This window comes from Phodopus roborovskii, unplaced genomic scaffold, assembly GCF_943737965.1.
Source record: "Phodopus roborovskii unplaced genomic scaffold, PHOROB, whole genome shotgun sequence".
NCBI lineage: Eukaryota > Metazoa > Chordata > Mammalia > Rodentia > Cricetidae > Phodopus > Phodopus roborovskii.
In genome coordinates this window covers 24,403,273-24,426,580 of record NW_026126459.1, presented here as the reverse complement: position 1 = coordinate 24,426,580, position 23,308 = coordinate 24,403,273, and the positions used below count along the sequence as shown (strand labels likewise).

The window sequence follows — 23,308 nt, the reverse complement described above, 5'->3', positions numbered from 1 at the left end:
AAGCATGTTAGGGGCAGGCTCTGAGGGTTTAAAAGCCTTTAAAACAGCATTTCCAGTGTGCTGTTTCCTGGTTGTGGTTCAAGATGTGAGCTATCAACTCTCAGCTTCTGACTCCAACCATCATGCTAGCTACCTCTTCCAGCCATTATGGACCTAACCCTCTGAAACCATAAGTCCAAAATATACTCTTTCTTCCATAAGTTGCCTTGGTCATGATGTTTTTTATCACAACAGAAAAACAATAGAGGTGGGATTGGGGCAAACAGTGGCCCTTAATTGCAGTATACAAAACCTTATATGGGTAATATTTAGTATACAAAACAAGTACATTACCCACTAGGTTTTCACACTGACATTGTCATTTCTATTTCACAGATGAGGGGACTGTGATTCAGAAGAGCATACATTTACAAAACCCACTCTCAGAGCCCTGGCTCTTGTCAGAGGTTGAAGAAAGCCAAACTCTTGATTGCACTGACCACTGGGGGGTCAGGAGGCGGCCACATGAGGGCACTAGAGTCACTCCCAGCCCACATCACATCCACCCTCACAAAGTCTTGCTTGTAAACCAGCTGTGGTGGCCCCCACCTATAATGCCTGAAGGGCTAAGGTAGGAGGATTACTGTGAGTTCAAGTTCATCCTAGAGCATACAGTGAGTTTCGGCCAGCTTGGGCTATTGTAGTAAACCCTATTTCAAACAATTAATAAAAAACTGATAGAAGGAGGCCAAATTGGAGGGGAGTGGGGAAACAAACCAGGAATCCCAAGGGTCAAGGGCTGGAAACAGACCAGACACTCAGAACTGCATTGCTGGATAATTTAATAGCAAGCCATGGAAAGTGATGGTGTGTTACTGGTGGCTGACATGCTCTCCAAATGGGAGCTACTAACCAACAGTTCTCAGCAGCAACAGACTACAATAGGCTGCTGGGTTGTACGGCACTCCTGTCTAGCATCAGGCAGGACAGGAGCTGCACTCTTGTCCACAGGGGCCTGGTGTGCAGAGGACACACTCATGTCCAAGCAGTTGGGATGTAAAACCACTTCAGTGCCCAGGGCACGCAGCAGTCAGCAAGCAGACTCTCTTGCTCCTGGAGCATGAGTCTCCCGGACCCCCTCCAGGCATCAGGGAGTGGGCAGGCACCACAGTCCAGGTATCTTCAGTCAGCCATTGGCAGCACAAATGGGGTGAGGGTGGGTGGCAGGGGTTTCCTGGTGCGATGGCGGGTGGAGGGAGAGCTCTCCGAGGGGCACGGCTTGCTCCAGCGTCTGCAAGACATGGTGGCCTATCTTGACTGGAGGGAGTGTGCAGTCAGCTGAGGAGATCAGATGGGGCCCTGTACACGATGAACTCAGAATGATAGGGCAGGGCAGAATGCCAGTCACCCAATTGCCCCAGCCCGTGTGGCACAGGCTCCGGCTAACAGAGTGCACAGGGAGCCAAGGTGCCACTTCTCTGTCCCTCAGACCTGCCCCCAGCCCCCACCTCTTTTTACCCTGAAAGGAGTTGACTGCAGCATCCCTTCTCCCCCCACCCCCATCCCCGACCCAGCCTAACGGCCTTGACCAGAGATCTGTAGGGAACTTCTGAACATGCTGTACCCATTTCCAAACACTGAGCCGGAGGGCCATCAAAGGCAGGAAGTAGGGTGAAGAAAGCTTTGGCCTACCCCTCTCCCAGCTCTGTCTCCCTCCTGGGTGTGAGCAGACAAGATGATGCTGGAGACAGCCTTGCTAGAGACACAGCCATTCCTGCTGCCCAATCGCCACACATTCCTAACACCATGGGGATTTGAGCGGATGGCTTAGATCTGTCACATCCATGTTTACTCCAATAAGCCTGAGCCCCTCCCCCATTCCTCAGGTTCAAGCCAAGAAGGCTGCACCCAGCTGGTAAGGGGCTGTCTCCTGGCATTTGAGGACTGCTCTAGGAGAAAAAGGTACCTGGCAAGGCTGCTGAGGGAATAGGGACAAGAGTGGTCAATGACGAGACTTAGGGTTTGTCCTTGACTCAAGCTGAAGGCCGCCCATGTGCCTGTATGTCTCCCTTGTGGTGGGAGGACAGACTCAGGAGAGGGCTTAACCCGGAGTCCCACGGTCCAGTTCCGACTCTGCCACTCTCCTGAGTATGCCACGTGCTTGTCTGTGAGTTTTACCTTCTCAAAGTTCTCTGAGCTCCCCCGTTTGTCAGCGAAGGGGTTTGCAGGAACTTAGAGACCCTCCATTTCACTGAGGAGAGAGAAGTAAAGCACATGGTGGAAGATAGCAGAGTATCAGGCAGTGGGCTCAGAGGAACCTGGTACAAGAGAAGATCCCCAGTGCCCAAGACCAGGAAAGGGGGTGGGACAGTTCCTGGGCCCCGCCCACTACCCTGATGCCAGTAGCACACATACACACACGTGCGCGCGCACACACACACACTGCCCTGGCATCTTGAATGTGAGAAATCTGTCACTCTCAAGGCTAGTGTGGCACGGCTGTTGGGAACTGGTGCCAAACCCTTAGCTGCTAAGCAAGGATCACACATCGTCGGCTTCACAGCTGATTAGCTGCACCTGCCCACACCCGGGGCCCCTTACCAGGCCAACTTCACAGGCGCCCTGCACTACTGCCTTTCTGGCAGCAACTTGAAAGCAGGTGGGGCGCGAGTCACCGAGAAACAGCCTCTCACACAAGCCCCCAGGAGTCCCCACACACAGCTGAATATTGATGAGACAGCAAAAGCACCCCCCTTTCATGGCTCAGTCTGAGGTGGCCTTGGACTGGGATTACTTTGTCCTTTGGGCCACCCAGGCCCTTCTCTCCAGATGGTTCCCATCCTTAGAGAGATGGAGACAGGAGACCAGACACAGCCCCCACAGCTGGGAATCCTCAGCCCCACTTCTACTTCCCGCAGCATCTGCTCCTGCCAGGAACCTTGCCATCACCACCCCAACACACAGCACACAAAGCAGGGGTCAGGGGAGGGGGCCTTGGCACACCTCTCTACCCACAAGGTTCCCCCAAACGACCAGGGATACCTTCAGTGGGAGTAAAGAATCTCCTACCTCCCCTCCTCCACCTTCACCTTGGCTGGTCCGTCTGCCCGCTCCTGTGCATGGACAAAGGCTCGGAGCAAGCCAAGGCTCCAGTACAAAAGGTTAAGCTGAACTCAGCACGCACACTACAAGTTGGACTGGGCAGATGCAGAGGTGGGGAAACACAGGTACTAGAAAAAGCTCCCATCACCAGGCCCCTCCAGCCTCCTCCTTTATGTACATGAGAACACAAAGGCTGTCTGTGCCTAGGGGACAGGCGCATTTCCTCCAGCCCCACCCTGGACTTGCAGCTGTCTGGCTTGGTGAGGGTAGAGGTCATCACTGTGCCCACCCCACCCAGCCCCACCCCTACTCTCCCTGTGCCTCAAGGCTCTCACCTGTGCAGGAGATCAGAGCTTGTGGGATGGACCTTCTACTGTGCTCCACAGAAATGGGCTCTGGAAGGTACAGAAGCAGCTGAACCTCTCAAGACAGGATGACACCTAGGAGTCATTCCCTCCACAGGCACCAGGCTCGGCCTCGTGGGATGCCTGCCTTTCCCGAGCCAGTGGTGCTATCAGGCCCTGAGCTCGGAGGAGGAGTCCACCACCCAGGAACAGGATCCCGCAGAGAACCAGAAGCGACAGCACACCCAGCACTACCGCCTGCACCATCCGTGTCCCCTCCGGCGGCCGGAATGGCAACCCAGACTGGTTACAGCAGCTCAGCCAGGCAGCCTTAGCCACAGCTCCCACCTGTGAGGCGTTCATGTTCCCACCAGCTGCCCAGATGTGCACACTATCCCGAGAGCTGAGGCCCTGTGAGATGTATTCAAGGGGCGGGCCTCCCAGGGCTCTACCGCCCCGCTCTGCCCAACTCTGTGCAGAATGAGTGAATGCTCAGGCCCCTCCTAGACAGGCTCCTCCAGAGTAGCCTGTAGGTCTTTTTCTAGGCCTAGCCTATCTGCTTTCTAATCCCATGCCCGTAAAATTTTAAAACTTCCAGGTAAACCCAGGAGGCTTCCTCAAGGCTTCCCTTTCTCTCAGGGGTTTCAGCTTTTGAGAGTCTTAGACCCCACCCCTCCCAGGTGCTGGTTGAGCACTGACCACTCTGAGCTTTCTGTGCCTGAACTAGAAGCTCAACACTTCTAGCCCCCAGGGACACAGTCAAATGGGCAGCCCAAATGGGCAGGCAAGTAGAACACGGGATTCCTTCAGACCCCAGGGCAAAGAGAATGGGTAGAACAAGGAACCCAAATGGCAAGGCCTATCTCCACTCTTTTTCTCCTGTCTTTTTGGCCAAAGAGTCCTATTTACCAAGAAAAGAGCAGACAGAGAGCAAGGAGGGTTACGTGGGAGGGTTTGGAGGGAGCAAAGGAGGGGGATGATGTAATTATGATTTCCAAAAAATAATTTAAAAAAGGGAGATAGTTCTAGCCCACTGTCCCCACCTCAGGAGAATCATAATGCTCAAGGGCAGGGGCATTGCTGTCTTGGAAGACAGGCCACTGCCAGGTTGTTATCCATGACCTAGCCAGGGTGGGGGAGACCAGTGCAATTCAAATGCATAGGAGCCTGCCCAGGTCTCCTAGAAAGTCCTTGAGAAGATTTTAAGTTCCCTTTCTTTCTTTCTTTCTTTCTTTCCTTCCTTCCTTTCTTTCTTTTTTGATGTAAGTGATCTGTCTGCATGTATGCCTGCATGCTAGAAGGCACCAGATCTCACAATAGATGGTTGTGAACTACCATGTGGGTGCTGGAATTGAACTCAGGACCTCAGGAAAAACAGCTAGTGCTTTTAATGGCTGAGTCGTCTCTCCAACCCTTTAAATTCCCTTTTCAAAAATAAAGTCACTGTGGAGAGGCTTGGGGTATAGATCAGTTGGTAGAGTGCTTGCCTAGCAACTTGCCCAATCCCAGCATTTGTATATAGAACATAAGAAATCCAAGGTCAGACTACATGATGAGTTTGAGGCCAGCTGGGACTACCTTTGTCTCAAAAACAAACAACCAAGTCTGGCAGTGGTGCGCACGCCTTTAATCCCAGAACTTGGGAGGCAGATGCAGGCAGATCTCTGAGTTCAAGACCAGTCAGCCTGATCTTCAGAGTGAGATCCAGGACAGCCAAAATCTCCAAAAACAACAACAAAAAGCCTGGTTATGACTTTAATCCCAGGCAGACTGGTGAATTTCTGAAATCTGAGGCCAGCCAGTTACAAAACTTACAAAGTTCTAGGACAGCCAGAAATGTAGAATGAGCCAGGAATATCTCAGCTATATAGAGACCCTGTCTCAAACATCCCCTAAAAAGTCACCTCTAGTCAATGTCAATGACTGTAGCAGGCAGGGAAGCTTGGAAAGACACCTGCTCTAGCTCCAAGACCCTCAGACCTGTCCATCCTTCAGAATGCCCAGAAACTGAGAACACCACAGCCTGTCATGAAAACAGCCAGAGGCAATGTACATGTGGCCTGGAAAACCCTGCACAGTCCTCTGGTCATCCCAGCTCCCTGCCCCAGGACTGTGACCAGGCCCCCAGGAAGCTGCAGTGTTCCTCCCTATGGGCAGCTCACTCTTTTGTGCTCAGATCTCCCCAGGAGTAGCCAACAGCATCACAAAATACAGAATGAACAAAGTGCAGCAGCGGAAACTGGATACACCTGTGTAAGAACGAGTGTGTTCCCAAAACTGCCGCAACAATGAGTCAGGCCAACCTGGGCAGTGTCACCGCCTTTCCTTAGACACCCCCGTGTTAAATGACAAAACACTCCATTGCCCTTTCACGGGCCAAGTCATGGTAACATCTGTTGGGTAACACCTATACATGTGAATGTCTAACAGAGCACAAGCTCCATCAGTTTTAACCTGTCCTTAACTGCATCAATCCACTCCTCTCAGTATGGAATAATGTCTTCAACATACATGTGTGTCCTCATGAGAATGTCAGGAAGTGTTCATGTTCCAGGGCAGGACACAGGCCAAGACAGCTGAGCCAAACTCACATCTCAACTTTATTTGCCACCTTCATGGTAGTCCTGCACAGTGTAGAAAGAGAACCCCACCAAGGAAGGTGTGGAGAGGCTGCATCCAGGACAGAACCACTACAAAGGTGGCAAGGTCACCAGAAGCCAGTAACTACAAAACAAGGACACCAGGAGCTTCTCTTCAAGTCTTATCAAGGGTCCAGAGCAGGTTCCAGAGCCCCAAGACCCCCGCATTGGACTCCCAGAGCCATCACGGAGTCGCCAAGACTCCAGCAAGGCCTACAGGGCAAGGGTGTCTTTGATGAGCCTGCGCATGGTGGTGGTGACTGAGGTGCCCAGGGCATCAGTGATCTGAAAGGAGATCTTGTAGAGATAGGGCTGCACGTCCCGCAAGCCTGTGTCAAACACGTTGTCCACCTCTGACTGAGTGGGCATCTTGGGCAGGTACTCATGCCGGCTCATCACCTCCACAATATTGATGATCTTCTCACAGAGCTTCTCACCCACCTTCTCTCGGCAGATCTGCCGCTCCTGCTCTGTGGCCAGGGCTACCACATGCACCTTGACTGTCCACACCTCCCAAGGGATGCACTCATCTGAAAAAGGCCATCGAGACTTCTTCTTCTGATAAAATTCCAAGGACATCTGGCCTAGCCCATCACCACCTGAATTTCGTAGTGCATCCTAGGGAAGACACAACAGATGAGCAAGCCATGGCCGTGGAAGGTTCTTAACCCATGAGGCCTGATTTCCACACCCTGGGGAATTCATTTTCATTTGTACCCACCCTATCTTCTAAACACGGCAGAGAATGAAACCTATAGAAGGTAAAGGACTTGTGTGAGGTGACATAAAATAACGCTAGCCTAAAACTGGTTCAAGCAAACTAACACCCTTCTCCTTGCCCAGCTCCAGCTATTTGTTTGTTTGCTTGCTTGCTTTGACACAGGGTTTCTCTGTAGCTTTGGAGCCTGTCCTGGAACTGGCTCAGTAGACCAGGCTGGCCTGAAACTCAGAGATCCACCTGGGGCTAAAGGCTTGGACACACTGCCCAGCTCCAGCTTTAAGAAGTGGCGCTTATCAAATGTGGGCTGAGGTGCAGACACACACGTACACAAGTGTACACACTCACACATAAGAAATTATTGTGTTATAAGCAGGGGCTGAATGAGAATGGCCCCACAGGCTATTTTTTGTATATTTGTATATTTGAATATCCTAGTTGGTAGAACTGTTGGGATTTGAGTTAAAGTTATGTGAGAATGTAAGGAATTTGTGACATGGATATGGAAACATCCAATACTGTATTTCTTAAGAAGGGAATTTGGAATGCCAGCACATGTGAGAAAGAGCATGGGAATGCCTGTGGCCTGCCTCCGTTTCTAGAAAATAGGGCAAAGCCTGTTCCAATGCCTCAGGCATTTATATAACCTTGAAGATGCTGACCTGAGGTTTCTCTGTTAAACTGCAAAATCGTAACTCTGTTATCAAGGTTTACACAAGAAACCCTACATTGATAAACAAGACCAAAAAAAGATGTTGAGACTGTGAAACACCATAGAGATACCTGAAGTTTAACTAAACACATCTTGCATTATGATATGGCCCAAAGCCTCTGGGGCCAGGGAGTTAACTATGTGGTTTGAATCAAGCTTATATATAGTCCCTAGTTGGTAGAACTGTTGGGAAGGACTAAAGTGTGGCCTTGTTGGAAGAGGTGTGCCACTAGGGGCAGGCTTTGAGGTTTCAAAGGCCCCATCTCTGTCTTGTGCTCATGGATTAAGATACAAGTTTCAGGTACTGTTTCAGAGCCATGCCTGCCTGTTGTCATGCTCCCATGATGTCATGGATTTAACCCTCTGAAACTACAAACTCCAAATAACCCACTTTAACTGTCGTGTTGGCCGTGATGTAACCAAGACAGGGTGTCTATAATCCCAGAATGGGAGATAAAAGCAGGGGAATGGGGCAATCAAGGGGGCTACCAGGTCTAGAGGCATCTATTCTGAGTCAAGGACTTTCAACATCACTGGCTTCTCTAACAATTGCAGAAGCGAGGTAGGTTACATTCATTTTACTAAGGTAAAAATGAGGCTCACAGAAGAAACAGCACATGGGCGAGCAGGCAGCTCGGGAAGGAAGAGCTTGCTCAGAAGCCTGAGTGTGATCCCCAGAGCCACATAAAGATGCTGGACATGGCTAGACACGGTATGGATGTTTATAGCTCCAGCACTGGGGAGGCAGGGGCAGGAGGATGGCCCGGCTTGATCACCAACCAGGCCAGCCTAATCTGTGAGCTTCCAGAACTTCGAGAGACTATCTCGAAGGATGACAACTAGGCTGTCACTTGGCCTCCTTGTGCACCCTGCTCATGTGTTCACACATACATATGCATACAGATATTTAAAAAAAAAAAAAAAAAAAAAGATCATTTGCCAAAGTGATCGTGTGAAGACCCGTATCAAAGTTTGACTCCAAGTTGTCAGATCTCAACACCTGTCACTTCAACATCACATTAAGGGCCTCCTCTTTCCACCACCCCATTCCCGGGTCCTCCACAACCCTCAGATCATTTTCCCGGAGCCATAGGATGGCTCACTAGTTAAGGGTACATGCAGAGAACCCTAGTAGTTCCAACATCCCATCAGATCCACAGCCGCATCTAAGTCCAGCTTTAGGGAATCTGACAGCCTCCTCTGCTCCCACAGGAACCTGCACATATGTGCACACACTTACATCAACACACATGTGGTACATGCTTACACACACACACAACTGGCATGTGCTTACATAGACACATGTGTGACACAGGCTTACAGACATACGTGGCACATATTTACACAGACATACACATAAACAAAATACAATCTCCTCTGAAAACCCTTCAGCATCTCCTCCCAGATAAACCCCACTTGCCTTTCTACTTCATGACAATCCAAACTCAGTCTCTTTTTAAAAAGCAGGAGGAACAAACGATAAAGCCTTAGGGACTGGTTTGGAAAAGAGAAAGTCAAGGGATAATTTAAGAAAAGAGAAGGATAAAACAGATCTGGGGGCTTCATGTGTTCTCTTCTGTCCTGTGGGCTACTGCTCCAGGCTGGGCTGGGCTGGGCTGGGCTGGGCTGGGCTGGGCTGGGCTGGGCTGGGCCCCTGAGCAGCAGAAGGCAGAAATGCCTCTCCCGTGGGTACAGTCTTTCCTTTGTAGATACACATTCACACAATCCTGACTGGTAGTGACAATGGCTAACAATTCTGTAATAGTATCAGGCTCCATTCAAACACTAGGTACATCTTAATCCTTGTGGTACCCACAAGGCAGGTCATTTTCTGTGATGTCACCTGTACAAGTTCAGCCTTGTTAAGGAGGAAGGATGGCTCTAGTCCCTAATTCCTACTCACTCACCCCCCTTTTTAGACAAGGTCTTACTGGGTAGCTCTAGCTATCCTGGAACCCACTATGTAGACCAGGCTGAACTCAAAATTAGGTGTGCCTAGGATTAAAGGCATAAGCCACCACGCCCAGCTAGTCCCTACGCTTAAGCACTCTTTTCTATGTCTGAGTCACCTGCACATCTTCAAGAGTGACTAGGGAACCTCACACCTCACCCTGCCTAAGCTTAAAAGGAAAGTGATGGAGTATAAATGCTGTAGCCTTGGACAACTTCCATCCATGCAAACCCTGCAATAAGAACACAGTGCCTAGGAATGGAGAGACTCGGGGAACAAAGTAATGGAGAAGGATTTCCCTACAGTACTCTAAAACTAAGCTTCTCAAAACAAAGATAAAAATCACATTGCCAGAGAGGCGGGGAGTAGGGCAATTCGGGAGAAATAAAAGACAACATTATCACGAGTTGTCTCTCATATGCAAAATCGAGATCAAATATGTGCATACACATACAAATGACAAGAAGGGAAGACTATTTAGGAGAGAAAGGAGACCATCAAGAAAGGGATGGGTAAGAGCAAGGTACAATGGCATACGTGTATGAAGATGTCATGATGAAAGTCAGTATTTTATATAGTATCTTAAAAAAATTAACAATTCAGGGCCGGTTCATCGCTGGAGTGGTGTGACCAACATGAACAGCCTGATGTGTCCCTCACCGCTTTCTCCCTGCCAACACGGGTGTACTCAGCACAGGTCACAATGCCCAAAAAGATTGCACATTTGGAGAGAAGGCACTCAGCGAAACACTTCTCCCTCTTAAGAGTTTCAGACCAGAGGGGAAAGACCCAAACTAAGAGAGAGCTGTCATAAACAGCTGTGGAGCCAGGGCAGTCAAGACCATGGGAGCCGTAACCACCTCCCAGGGACCTCACTGCTTAAGCTGAGGGACTGAGGTAGTTCAGCTCGCCCTTTCCAGCACCCTCCCAGACACACAGAGCTCACCTCCCCCAAAGAAGCTCTCGACACATCCGTTCTTTTGAGCATTGAACAACTGACTCCTGCTCTTTGGAAGGGCAAGCTGGCCTGCCACACCGCCAGGGTGGAGGGCTACACATTCCACCTGGCACTGGCTGGGCCATTCACTTACCTTGAATTCCCCAACGACCTTGCGCAAGGCCCGGTCCAGCTCCTCAGAGGAGACACGCACATATGTGAAGTCAATGAAGTCACAGTCAACATCCTGGATGCCCACAGTGCCAATGGAGTAGGTCCCCTCTTTCTTGTAGTGAAACTTGCCCGTGCTGCGGTGTAGGAGCACTGTGTGCAGCACGGCCAGCATGGCCTCCTCCACCTGCCGCCCCTCCACCGACACTTCCAGCACTTCTGATCGACAGTTCATCCTGCAGCTGGCACCGGAGCAAAGGCAGAAGACAGGACACTTCACCCCACCTAGGGGGCAGCCTGCAAGAACCAGCTCAGATCATCTAGAAGGTCCTGTCCACTTCCTGCTCAACCAGGCTCAGCCTGCCTCTTCTGGCCCTTCTGTGTTCTGGTAGCACATTTTATGAGGAACCCACAGACCCTTGGACCCAGCAAGGGGCCAAAAAGTCCCCAGTCCAACTACCAGGTGAGGTAAGACAAGCATTCCATTTGTGGCACTCAATCCAGTGCAGCCAAGAGCCACTGTGCCGCCTCAGGCAGGCAGAGTCAGCATGAGCACAGGGGACTCTGCCCTCGGAAGCTGCATGTGCAGAAAGCCAGCAAGGGAAATGGTATAATGGCAAGAATGTGAGTTGGGAGCACAAAGAAAAAGGCCCAAGTCAATTTTCTGGGACCTTAATGGCCAAGTTAAAGCATCTGGACTGTCCCAAGGGCAAAAAAAGACACTAAACCCTTGTGTCAACATCGAATCTCTACATCAGAAAGTCAGCTCTTTAAGCCACTAGGGTCACAAGCCACTTTGACAAGTCCCTAGAAAGCTGTAAAGGCTGGGCTTTAGAACCCAAATAATGCACACACTCCAAATCCACCTATCTTTAGAGCCATCTAGACTCTCATGTAAAATATATTGAATACAGAAAGGTGGGGCAGCAAGACCAGCCAGAAGTAGACCTAGAAATGGGGTGAAAATACTCATGTCCAATAGTCCTGGGGTTCAGCACCACAGACCAGCCCTTCTACTTCCCTTCGATATTTTATGAGACAAGGTCTGAAATGGGAGTGGTGCACACCTTTAGGGCAGCATGTAGGAGGCAGAGGAAGGTGAACAGACAGACAGACAGACAAGGTCTATTTCCCAAACTGACCTGTAACTCCTAGACCCCAACGGCCTTCCTGCCTCCACATCCTGGGTGGTTGGGACTACAGGGTGAGCCTGGCTCTCCTACACCTTCCTGTGTGCAATGTTTTGGATCTGTTTGTTTGGTTTTAGTTTTTTGGTGTTTTGTTGTTGTTGTTTTTATGTTTTGGTTTGGTTTAGTTGTTTGTTTTTTGTTTTTGTTTTCCTGAGACAGGGTTTCTTCTCTGCAGCCCATTCTGTCCTGGAACTCAGAGATCCGCCTGCCTCTGCCTCCCGATGCTGGAATTAAAGGTGTGTGCCACCATCACCTGGCAGTCTTTAGGTATTTTGTGACAGAAATAGAGAAGCTAACACTCTCAGATCCTAATCAAATCATTCAGCCTCTCTGAACCGCAGTTTTCCACCTATATATTGGGATTCAGCAAAGATTTAATTAAGATAATACATGTAAAACAGTCCTACTGGCTGAAAGCAATGACTCAAATACCAGGTGTCCAGGATTAGATTTCAAAGCTGCTTAACACTTATCCTCCAGCATAAGACAATAGAAAGGCAAGACTGGGGATGTAATATGTGTGAAGTGCTCTAAATCTCCAGTACTCATTAAAAAAAAAAAAAAAAGCGAGCTAGTGATAACAAAGCAATCTGAAAAGAATTAAATGTGCATACCACCTAAAACTGGGCCTGGCGAGTAGCAAACATTCCCAAAGCAGGGGTTAACATTCATTATTATACTGTTACTACCTGGCAACCACGAATCGATACACTGGGATGTGGGTTGGGAAAAGAACCTAGAAGGCAGAAGCTGGAAAGATGGCTCAGTGATTAAGAACACTGACTGCTCATCCAAAGGACCTGGGTTCAATTCCCAGCACCCATGGGGTGACTCACAACCATCTGTAGCTCCAGTCCTAGAACATCCAACAACCTCATCTGTGGGCACTGCACACACACAGTGCAGTCATCCAGGCAGGCAAACACCCGCACAGTAATGTAAAAAATACTAAACACTTGGGGGGAAACTTAGAAGGTAAACAAACATACTGAGCCCACAGGGAATGCAGTTACATTTCTAAGATGTGTACTTTGCTTGCCTGCCAGTTTCTTGGTGACTGACTTCTCACCACCTCATATACAGACCTTTAGATTCTTTTAGAGGGCAACAGTTAAATTATCTCTTTTACAAAAGGAATCTATACCTCAGGCTTCAACCCACTGGTTTTAATTTTGCTACCTGCTTTGGTAGTGTGTTTTAGCTGGGGTTTTGTTATTTTTTGGAGGCAGGCCTTCATTTGATCCAGGCTTGCCTCTAAGTCACGGCAATCTTCTGCCTCAACTTCCCAAATGCTGGGCTTTGTCTCCTGCTCTTAAATAGTAGTATTCTCCTCTGGGCACAAGGCAAGTGTGTGGACCTGTCTGCCATCAGGCTGGCTCTCCTTCTCACCTGGTCATCAGCTCAGGCATAATTACCATCAGGTGTTTTCTGCCTCTCCCAATAGTTCCTATAAGAAAGGAACTATATCCCACTCCTCACTATAAACCGGCTCCTCTTAACCGCTCAATGCATCCTGACCCAGAATTCCAGCTTCTTCCAAGGGTTCTTTTCTCTAGGATCAAGGATGTGACAGCTCTCTTACTCATTATTTTTCTCTTGTTTACCTCCAGCCTGCCAATTCCCCACCTAGAGATTCCCAGTTCTGGCCCAGCCCTTTCTTCCATTCCTCCCTCTAACCAGCAACTTCCCTCGTTTTCAGCATTACTCCAGGACCCACCCCTCCTTCCAATTTCAGTGAGCTTACGAGGGGACTACACTTCCCTCTGGTCCTAAAGATCACGCTTTAGTCCTGCTGATCCGGAACACGCCAATCCCCCACCCTCCATCTATGGACTACAGCAAATGTCACTTAGCTTCGGATCCTCCTTCAGACGCTCCTCCCACAGGGCCGCTCCAACCCACATGCGAACGCCGTGTGTTCGGGAACAGACTAAAAGCAAAAACAGACTATTTGGATCCGTACCGAGAATTCGGACCGGACGTCAGGGACGCCGCCCGCCAACTCGCGCCGTCTCGGGGCAGCAACGCAGACGACGAGGACTGTGGCTCGGACACCTGTCCCGAGCGAACAGGACAGCCAACACAGGTCCCTCCAGCCGGCGACCCCTCCGCCAGAGCGGCTCGCAGACCGGAAGTTTTCCGCGGCTGGGGGCGGAACCGGAAGGAACCATCCGTGCCTATAGTGGATGCTGACCCGGCTCGGTTGGACCCAGCCCTATACCGCTGCAGGCGCATCGTCGGGAAGCTCAAACGAGCCACAGACACTATTAAGATGATCAATCACTTAAGTAGTAGGCTTTTTCTTGATTTTTTTCCTTCGGGCCACAAGATTCGGTGAGAAAAATAACCCCCTCCTTTGGACGAGTCCATTCACTCCTACCAGCGACTACGTTGTTTGTGCTGGGACAACTCACTTCCGCCATCGAGACAAGAGGGAAAGAAGGGACTGGTGAACTCTGCGCTGCCTCTGGTGGCCGAGCTGAGTCATCGACGGAGAACTCTCTCCCCTGCGACCAAGGCGTGGTCCCCGGCAGGCGGTGACAGCCCCAAGACAACAGAGATTCCAAGATCCCAACATCTGAAGGGCTCCCAAGAGATGAGTGCAGGCCGGTGTGCTGCTGCACGATGCTGATTGGTGGCCGAATTTATGCTGGCTCAAAGTGCGTAACAGTTAGGCTTACTGAGCTTAGACCCACAGGAAGATTTCAAAAAAGGAACTTAATGTCCCTAAGTTATCTTCATACAAAATCACTGCCCGGTGCCGAGCAGGTGACAGGCTTGTCTTTAACGAATACGCGGTTGCTTCTCCTACATCACCCCATCCTTTCTGAAGTCCCTCATAAACGGGGAGCTTCTGTGAGGGATCACAAGAGAGACCTTTGTGATCTGTAAGGTGTTCTGTGAATGCAAATTAAGTGTTCCTGCTGTATAATTTCTCAGAGCCTGTTTAGTTGTCTTTGTGCTTGATTGGTAAGCCAGAGCCTACAGGGTTTGGTCAGTTGCTTTTGTCTCCTAGATAGAGTTGGCTCCAACAGGGGGCACTCCTGAGTTGTTTAACGTGAGGCTGAATGAAGATAGGTTTCCAAACACATGTCATTTCCAAAAGCAAGTGAATGTGCGTTGTATCTAGCTATTCTACAAGGTGAATGAGAAATTGACAATAGAAAAGTCACTTACTTGGATCAGTGACTAAATAGTAGACCTGGTTCAAACCGGTGCATTTTACCAATACAGACAATCACCTGTCTGGCTTCAGCAGCCACATATGATATCATTCTCTAATACCAACCAGGGAGGAATATGTCAACTGTACAGCACCTACTGTCTAGTAGTGCCTTGATTAATAGTATCTTTGCCAACTTTCCACCATGTCAATTTAAAGCCACAGGATACTGACAAAATTGAATCTAAAGTGCATCAAGGATTATTCTATTGATAAATCAGGATCAATCAATAGGTTCCTGAGGGTTAGAGCCTAGAGCCAGGGGTGTGTGTGTGTGTGTGTGTGTGTGTGTGTGTGTGTGTGTGTGTGTGTGTGATTGAACCTAGGGCCTTGTATTTCCTAGGTGAAATCTCTACCTTTAAGCCAGAACTTGATCCTACCTCTGTCTCAAGCACTTTGCTGGCACCTTCCTGAGGACACCATTCAGCCTTGGTAACCGTCATGCCAGCACTTCAGAAGCCCTGACTGCAGTGCTGACTAATCTACAAATGTACCTTTCGAGTGAGATAAAACTCCCCTTACCAGCCCCATGGTGTGCAGTGGTTTACTGTGGTGGCTCATTGTATGTGTCAGCCTGAGTGGAACACACCCAGACATTTGTCAGATAGGCAGTGAAGGTGTTTCTTTTGAGAGTGGTAGACTAAATGAAGTAGATGGTCCTTCCTAGTGTGGTGGGCATCATCCGATCAGGCATAGATCTGATAAAAACACCAAGCCTTGCTCTCCTGCAAGGGGCATTCTTTACTGCTTTAGGGCTGGGACATCAGCCCTTCTTGAGTCTCCAGATCACCAGACTGCAGCACTCAGACTCAAACTAAACCTCTGCTCTCCCAGCTTTCCCATTGCTGCCATCGGCTTTTGGACCTTCACTGTAATGGTGTAAACTATTCCCTGTAATAAACATCCATCATGCTAGGTGGTGGTGAGGCACGCCTTTAATCCCAGCACTCAGGAGACAAAGGCAGGCAGATCTCTGTGAGTTTTTGGCTAGTCTGGTCTACAGAGCAAGTTGCAGGACAGGCTCCAAAGCTACAAAGAAACCCTGTCTCGAAAACCCAAAATAAAATAAACATCCATTCCTCACATATATCACCCCCTTGTAGTCTACAGCTGCTTTTTCCTCTCTCTACTGATGTTTTTGGTCACCTTGTTGCTATTGTTGTTTCGTTGGTTTTTTTGTTTTGTTTTGGAGGGATTGTTTTTTGTTTTTGGGGTTTTTTGTTTTTCTTTTGGTTTGTTTTGGTTTTTGGTTTTTCGAGACAGGGTTTCTCTGTATTGTTTTTGAGCTTGTCCTAGCACTCACTATGTAGGCCAAGCTGGACTAAAACTCACAGAGATCCTCCTGCCTCTGCCTCCTGAGTGCTAGGATTAAAGGCGTGTGCCACCAACGCCCGGCTTCATTTATTGTTGCTATTTCCCGGCTTCATTGTTGTTTTTATTGTTGCTATTTCATTGGTGATTTTGAGAGAGCCTCATTCCAAGGCTGGCCTGTGATTCTTGAACCCCCACCCCCATGAAATGACAGGCCTGTAGCATGCCTATATTCTTCCCATCACTCTTCTCCATGCTCCATGAGCCACCCACCCTCCCTGTTGAGCCTTTGCTGCCTTTCTTCGTGGCTGGGTCCTTTCACCACTCTGGTTTCCCATGCTGGCCAAGCCTTGCCCCCTCAGACCTTCCCGACTTCTTTCAGGACACCCAGACATTGAGTCCCAGCCTTATCTGAATATTCCAGTCTTCGCCAAAAAGCATGGTTGTGTGTGGCATGAGTTCTCCAATTCTATGCCTTGACCCCTATGATCAAAATGCAACTGTTTAGTCAGGCCTGGTAGCTCATGACTGGTCAAATCCAATCTGGGATATAGAGTGAGTTCAAGGTCAGCCTAGGCAACTAGAGAGACTTGTCTCAAAATTAGTAGTATAATAACGGCTTGGGAGGTGTCTTTATTGGTGGTTAAGAGCACTTGCTGCTCTTTCAGAGGACCTGGGTTCACCCACATGGAAGTTCACAACTCTAGGTCCAGGGGATCCAGTGCCCTCTTCTGGCCTCCCAGAGCACTAGGTACCAGCCACACACGCATATACATACACTCAGGCAAAAAACAATTATATCCCAAAAAATAAAAGCATAATAAAAAAAAAAAAGAGTTCTGAGAATACAGCTAAGTGGTAGAGCATTTGTCCATCATCAGACCCATGTAATACCACATAGAACAAATTAACAAAGTCTAGCTCCTGGAAGTTCCAAGGCTTACAACAAAGATGAGCCAGGAGACACACCTGGCCAGGAAGCCTCAAGAAATGGTCTGAGACCTGGAGAGATGGCCCAGTGGTTAAAAGCACTTGTTCTTGGAGAGGACTTGGGTTTGATTCCCAGAACCCACAAGATTGATACAGTTCCAAGGGATCTGGTGCCCTCTTCTGACATGCAAGTGGTATAAGACACACATGTAAGCAAAACATTCATACACATACATTTTTAAGTCTTTAAAATTAAAAGCCAGTGGTGGTGATGCATGCCTTTAATCCCAGCACTCTGGATGAAGAGGCAAGTAGATTTTTTGTGAATTCCAGTCCAGCCTGGTCTACAGAGTGAGTTCCAGGACAGGCTCCAAAGCTACACAGAGAAACCCCGTCTAGAAAAACAAAACAAAACAAGAACTTAAAAGAAAAAGAGATAGTTTGTAAGAAATGACAGCAGGTTCTGTGGGGCCAAAAAGAGTGAGGAGGGCAGTTACTAAGTTACTAAGATGCTGGTGGCCTGGAAAGTAAAGGGGCACATTCAGAGAAGAGGGGACCAGGCCTGGTAATACAGACCTATAATTCCAGCCCTTGGGAACCTGAGGCAAAAGGATGGAAAATTCAAGTTTAGCCTGACCTACAGAATAGGTATGAGGCCAACCTGGATCACATGGCAAGAAAGACCATCTCAAAACAAAACAGAAAGAAATCCACCAGTGTTAAGAGAAATAGCAAGTCCCATTCTCAGAAAGGTGGGAAGTGCCTAGTTACCATAAGAAAAGTCAGGCCACTGCAGAGAACATAGGACAGCAACTTGAGCACCTGGGCAGGAAGGAGAGGGCGCCAGGAAGCTGTGGAGCTTCAGGGTTTTCTGGAGAAGATGAAGAGGCTGGCAGGGAGGGCTTACTGAACGTTCAGAGTGAAGCTCTGGGGCAGCACAGGCAGAGACAGAAGCAGCAGACTTCTCAGCAAGAGTCTGGTGTCCCAGCAGCCAGGCAGCAGGCCATGACTAGGGTGCTATCAGCCATGAATGCAGCGAAGGCCCAGGGAGGGACCTTGAAGACCAACCCAAGTCCTTGGAAGCAGGCAGCTGGCGTTGCCTGATGAATGTGGCCTCAGATGGCCCCACCTCATCCTGGGGAGTACCCAGGGGGAGAGCTAAGCCCTGAAGCTGGCCCCGAAGGCCATTCCAGCTGTTGCAGAGCTGACCCCAGTGGCGTCACAGGGTGTGACTCAAGCCCCAGCAACAACAATGAATTGGACTGACGTCAGGCTGGGGGCTCCTGACGAGGGCCAGCCTTGCTGGATATCCAGAACCCTGTCTGCTGACCCTCTGTCTAGGCCATGAGGGAGCAAAGAAAACCAGATGTCCCTTTCTGAGAAGGGTCCCCTGGGATCAAAAGCAAGAATTCCTCCATCTTCCACCTCCGGCCTCTTTAACCAAGGAAGTGGCTGAACAGAGGAGAAAGTAGAAAAAGACAGTAGAGAAAGTAGCAAGGATTGTGACAAATCAGACTTCCCACTCCAACTTTCCAGCATCCCTGGGCTGGGTGTTCATGTCCTCTGCCTGGACCTCAGAACTTTAAGGAATCTGCCCTTCTTGTTTCAAGTACTGTGCATTCATTCCCTGTAAAGCCCTGTACATCTGGCCAACTTGTGGTTGCGAGTGGGACTTTATTTCTGTGTGTCTGTCCTTTGGGTGAGAAATTTCTCCATAAAAAGCCATGCATTTGTCTCTTTGAGAGCCTGTGTGTATCTATCATTCCTGGGGAAGGAGTCTATGTGATCACCTTGGCATCACTCCGGTTAGGGTTGGGGTCTGTATCTCTCCCTGGCGCTGGTTTCATGCTAGATAGGAACTATCTATCTATATGGTATTCTAGCTCCCTGACACCCTGAGAAAGGATCCAGATTCCCTGCTTGGTTACCCCAAAGATGGTCTCCTGGGTGGGGGCCCCAAGCTGGGTAAGCAGGGCCAGTCAACACCAAATCTGCCTGGCTAGCAGCTGGGCACTCATCCTGCTAACACAGCATGTACTAACCAGGACAGCCCCCCCCCCAAACACCCTCCCCTAAGTGGCTCAGCTGCCACCCACAATCTCCACAGCCACAGAGAGCCTGATTTATGGTCCTGAGTGGAGGATAGATAATTGCCAGTGTCTGGGTCAGACCTTGAAGAGACCTCAAGTGGCCCCCAGCCTGCCAGGTTTGGGGCCCAGCAGGACAAGAGGGGAGCCAGAGTGGTGAGGAAGATGATCCAGAAAGAGCCCAGAGGAGGCAGGCAGAGGTCAAGGCCAAGGGCTCCTGGGGCCCCAGGAATGCAGGGCCAGCCTCGAGTCCAGCTGGGGAGCGTAGAATGAGCCTTCTGTCCTCAGAAGGGACAGTAAAGAGGCTTTTTTTCCTTCACCTGACTCTGAAGTTCCAAGCTCCTGCTGGCCATCCGAGGCCCTCACCAGACAGTCCCTCAAGCTTGGGGCTAGGGAAGGGCATTGGCAGAAGCCTGAGAGTCTGTCTAGCACAGAGCTAGAGGCAGCCTGAGGCTGAACACAGGTTCCTATGAAGGGAAAGCGCTGCTAGCTGAGCTATGGGGCGGTAGAAACAAGTGTGGACATGACTGGGCACCAAGTAGGCAGAGGTTCACCTATCGTCACTATGCTTCGAGGAGACCCCTTGGTCCTGGGGGTCTCTCAAGTCAGAAACTTATTGGGGAGGGACCAGGCTCACTCAGATATTGAAGCTGAAGACCTCTAGAATCCTTGGCTCAACTCACATATGACAACATTCAGAACCACCCTTGGCCAGGGCACAACAACAACCTGCCTCATTTGCCTGCTCACTGCCCAGGACCACAAAGTGGCCTCCGGCCTCACAGGCCCTCTCATGCTTCCCAGTCTAGCACTGGGCCATGAAGCACAGTATGCTGGTAAGAGTGGACCCTGTAGACGGCACAACTCAACGACAGCATAGTGACTTTCAGAAGTTCCTCATCTCAAAGCTGACGTCCACCACCTCCCCCTATGATGGAGACCGGGTGGCCAGAGACCAGATGTGAGGCAATCCTCATCCACCTCAGATCTAAAGAGAGAACAAGGTGCTGCTGTGCCCACCTCAGAACCCACCCTTCCCCAAACACAGTCACCTCAGGGCTGGGGAGGGGACCAGGGCCTCTGGGCAGTGGGCCCAGCGTGGGTGGGGGGCAGTAGGGAGGCAGGTTTCCTGGGTCTCCCATGAGGACAAACAGCAGGCTTTGAGGCCTTGGAAAATCCCGCCCGGGATTCCAGGCCCTGCCAGCGTCACTGCCTTTTGACTATTGTCCCCGTCGGAAATGGGCCCAGCCCCCGACCAGCAGGGACAGAGCCGCCATTGTGAGGCCCCAATAGGCTCAATGCCCCCTTGTTCGTCCTCTCAGCCCCTAGCAAGACTTGGAGGCCAGTTCTTCCAGTTGCTGGTGGAAAGAAAGGGCCTGCCTCCAGGCTCCAGCCTTCGGGTGGGGCAGGGCAGGAGGAGCAGATCAGCCCCCATCCTGTGCCCCAAGTGCCAGAGTCCTGGAAAGGAATTACTGTCACTGGAGAACTCTTTTATTTGCAAAGCATGGGCTGGGCAGCCCAGTGGTCAAGAAACTGCACACACCCAGCATAGCCACTTACAAACCCTGGGGAAGTAATTTCCTTCCTCGGAAGAAAATCACCCTCCAGTAAAATACAGTGGTTAATGAGTGCTAGCCTATAATCCCAGCACTCAGGACGATGAGGCAGGAGAATTACTGTGAGTTTAAGGTCAGCCTGAGCTTCACTGTGAAACTGTCTCAAAACAAATAGAAAGCAGGTCATGGTGGCTCCTGACTCTAAGGTAGTAGAGGCAAGATGGGGATTCTCAATCGTCCTCACCTGCCTCCACCTCCTTCCAGTAAAAAGGATCCAGCTGGTGGAGGACAAAATAGACTGCAGCTCTCAACAGGCTAGCTTACAGTCCTGTAAGGACCAAGATTCTCCTTTGCCCCACCACAATAGCATGGAAGTATCAATCCTTCTGCTTTTCTCTGGGGCTACCCTGTCTTTACATTTATCAGTACTAACGGTACAAGGACAATAAGAGGGAACTGGTCTGATGGTCAGCTACTACCATTCTGCTCCCAGCCAGCATCATTGAAGAGACGGGGAAAATGAGAATGGGTGAGGAAGTGGCTTTCGTTTGTTTGTTTTGCTTTTTGAGACAGTTTCTCTGTGTAGCTTTGGAGCTTGTCCTAGAACCCACTTTGTAGACATTGCTGGCCTCGAACTCACAGAGATCCTCCTGCCTCTGCCTCCCAAATGCCGGGATTAAAGGCGTGCATCATCACCACCTGGCTAGGGAGTGGCTTTCTTGACAGCAAAGAGGAGAAAGACAGGTGCTAGGGTTGCTGTTAGAGCTCACTCAGGACTAGTGTCCCAGGAATATGCTTGGACGACTGCAGCACTAAGTGGGAGTCAATCCACCATGCCAGGCATGGGCTTCCCATGGACCTTTCTCAGGCCTGAGGCAGGAATGTATTCCCAGATCTTAAGTAAGGGTGCACAGGCAGAGATCCTTAGGGAGTGGATTCAGAGCCTGGGAGGGGCTCTCACTTCTTCCTGATTCCAGAGCAGACCATTTTGCCCTCCCTAATCCAGTTCCCCACATCAACAGGTCAGAGATGTTGTCTTGTCTTAGGACAGGCTGTGCTGTGAGGGCCCTGCCTTCAGGGCTCCTGTGAAATTCTGGAAATAAATCTATGTTAACATAGTGAAGGTGGCCAGGCCCTGCATCTTGCGGCCTGCCACAGCCTTAGGTTGCTATCAGTTTAGATTCAGGGTTCTCTAGTCATCTTCTCCAGTTCTAAGTATCAAACCCAGGACCTCACACATCTGGGACAAACATTCCTTCACTGAGATATGACTCCAGGGCTGAAACCTGCTTCTGAATCAGCTAATTGAAGACACTGATGAGCTCATAGGCCAGAGAACGTTTTTGGTAGGACACAGGCACAAGTTACCACTTAAGAACAATCTTCCTGCCAAGAATCCAAGCACTGCCGGCTGCATGGACCCCATTAGCATGGATCTCTGCGATTGGCAGAGGTATCACTTAAGGATGGAGATTAGATAGAATTTACATTAACACCAGCTGCCATAGTCCCTAAGCTCGCAAATACACATCAAAACACTCCCCCAACCCTGAAAATGCTATGAGGATAGGCCTGTTCCTCCTGTTTCTACAAAGATACAAATGAAAAAATCAGAGGTCTGGGGATACAGCTTAGTGATAAGAGTCCTTGCTGAGTGTACGTGAGGCCCCCAGCATCATCCCTTCTACTCCATCACTCCCGAATTAGAAAGGACTGGTGAGATGGCTTAGGTGGTAAAAGCACTACTGCTGGGGCTGGAAAGATGGCTCAGTGGTTAAACACTGGCTGCTCTTCCAGAGGTTGTGGGGTCAATTCCCAGCACCCACATGGCAGCTCACAACTATCTGTAACTTCAGTTTCAGAGAACCTGATACCCTCACAAGGACATAAAGCAAGCAAAACACCAATGCTCATAAAATGAGTTAAATAAAATTAAAAAAAAAGCACTTATCCCCAAGCTGGGACTCACATGGTATAAAAGACCCAACTCCTACAAGTTATTTTCTGACTTCCACACACATGCTATAGCATATACACACACACACATACACACATGGGCATGCATGCTCATGTGCGTTAACACAAACAGCAATATTTTTTGTTTTTGTGTTTCAAGACAGGGTTTCTCTGTGTAGCCCTGGCTGTCCTGGAACTCATTTTATAGACCAGGCTGGCCTTTAATTCAAGAGATTCACCTGCGTCTGCCTCCCAAGTGCTGGAATCAAAGGCATGTGCCCCCAACCATCTGGCTAAAACCATGATTTTTTTTTTCTTAACCAATAAATATTTTTAAAAAGTGTGGTGATGCACGCCTTTAATCTCAGCACTCAGGAGGCAGAGGCAGGCAGATCTCTGTGAGCTCAAGGTCAGTCTAGTCTACAGAGTTCCAGGATCGCCAGGCTTACACAGGGATACCTTTCTTAACACCTCACCCCCAAGCCTAAATTATAAATTATCC

At 49.6% G+C, this 23,308-nt stretch overlaps 1 protein-coding gene and 1 long non-coding RNA gene across 2 annotated transcripts; both read right to left on the bottom strand.

The window, feature by feature from the left end:
* Positions 1-665: 665 nt before the first annotated feature.
* On the bottom strand, positions 666-3,958 carry LOC127226102 (uncharacterized). The gene is made up of 3 exons (XR_007834850.1): positions 3,774-3,958; positions 3,417-3,476; positions 666-1,270 (listed from the first exon to the last, which is right to left on the bottom strand). It is a non-coding gene; the product is annotated as an uncharacterized LOC127226102 (long non-coding RNA).
* A 2,049-nt stretch (positions 3,959-6,007) lies between these two features.
* Positions 6,008-13,896, bottom strand: Atg101 (autophagy related 101). Its single transcript, XM_051189947.1, has 3 exons — positions 13,707-13,896; positions 10,537-10,850; positions 6,008-6,682 (listed from the first exon to the last, which is right to left on the bottom strand). The coding sequence occupies exons 2-3, from the start codon at positions 10,786-10,788 to the stop codon at positions 6,278-6,280; spliced, it is 657 nt and encodes a 218-aa protein (XP_051045904.1). The 5' UTR covers positions 10,789-10,850; positions 13,707-13,896; the 3' UTR covers positions 6,008-6,277.
* Positions 13,897-23,308: the final 9,412 nt, after the last annotated feature.

Bases quoted from the DNA above. Each gene is read 5' to 3' on its own strand.
- Atg101 (XM_051189947.1), bottom strand. From the start codon at position 10,788: ATGAACTGTCGATCAGAAGTGCTGGAAGTGTCGGTGGAGGGGCGGCAG. The intron at 6,683-10,536 runs GTAAGTGAATGG...TGTCTTCCCTAG, and splicing joins AGGTCGTTGGGGAATTCAAG to GATGCACTACGAAATTCAGG.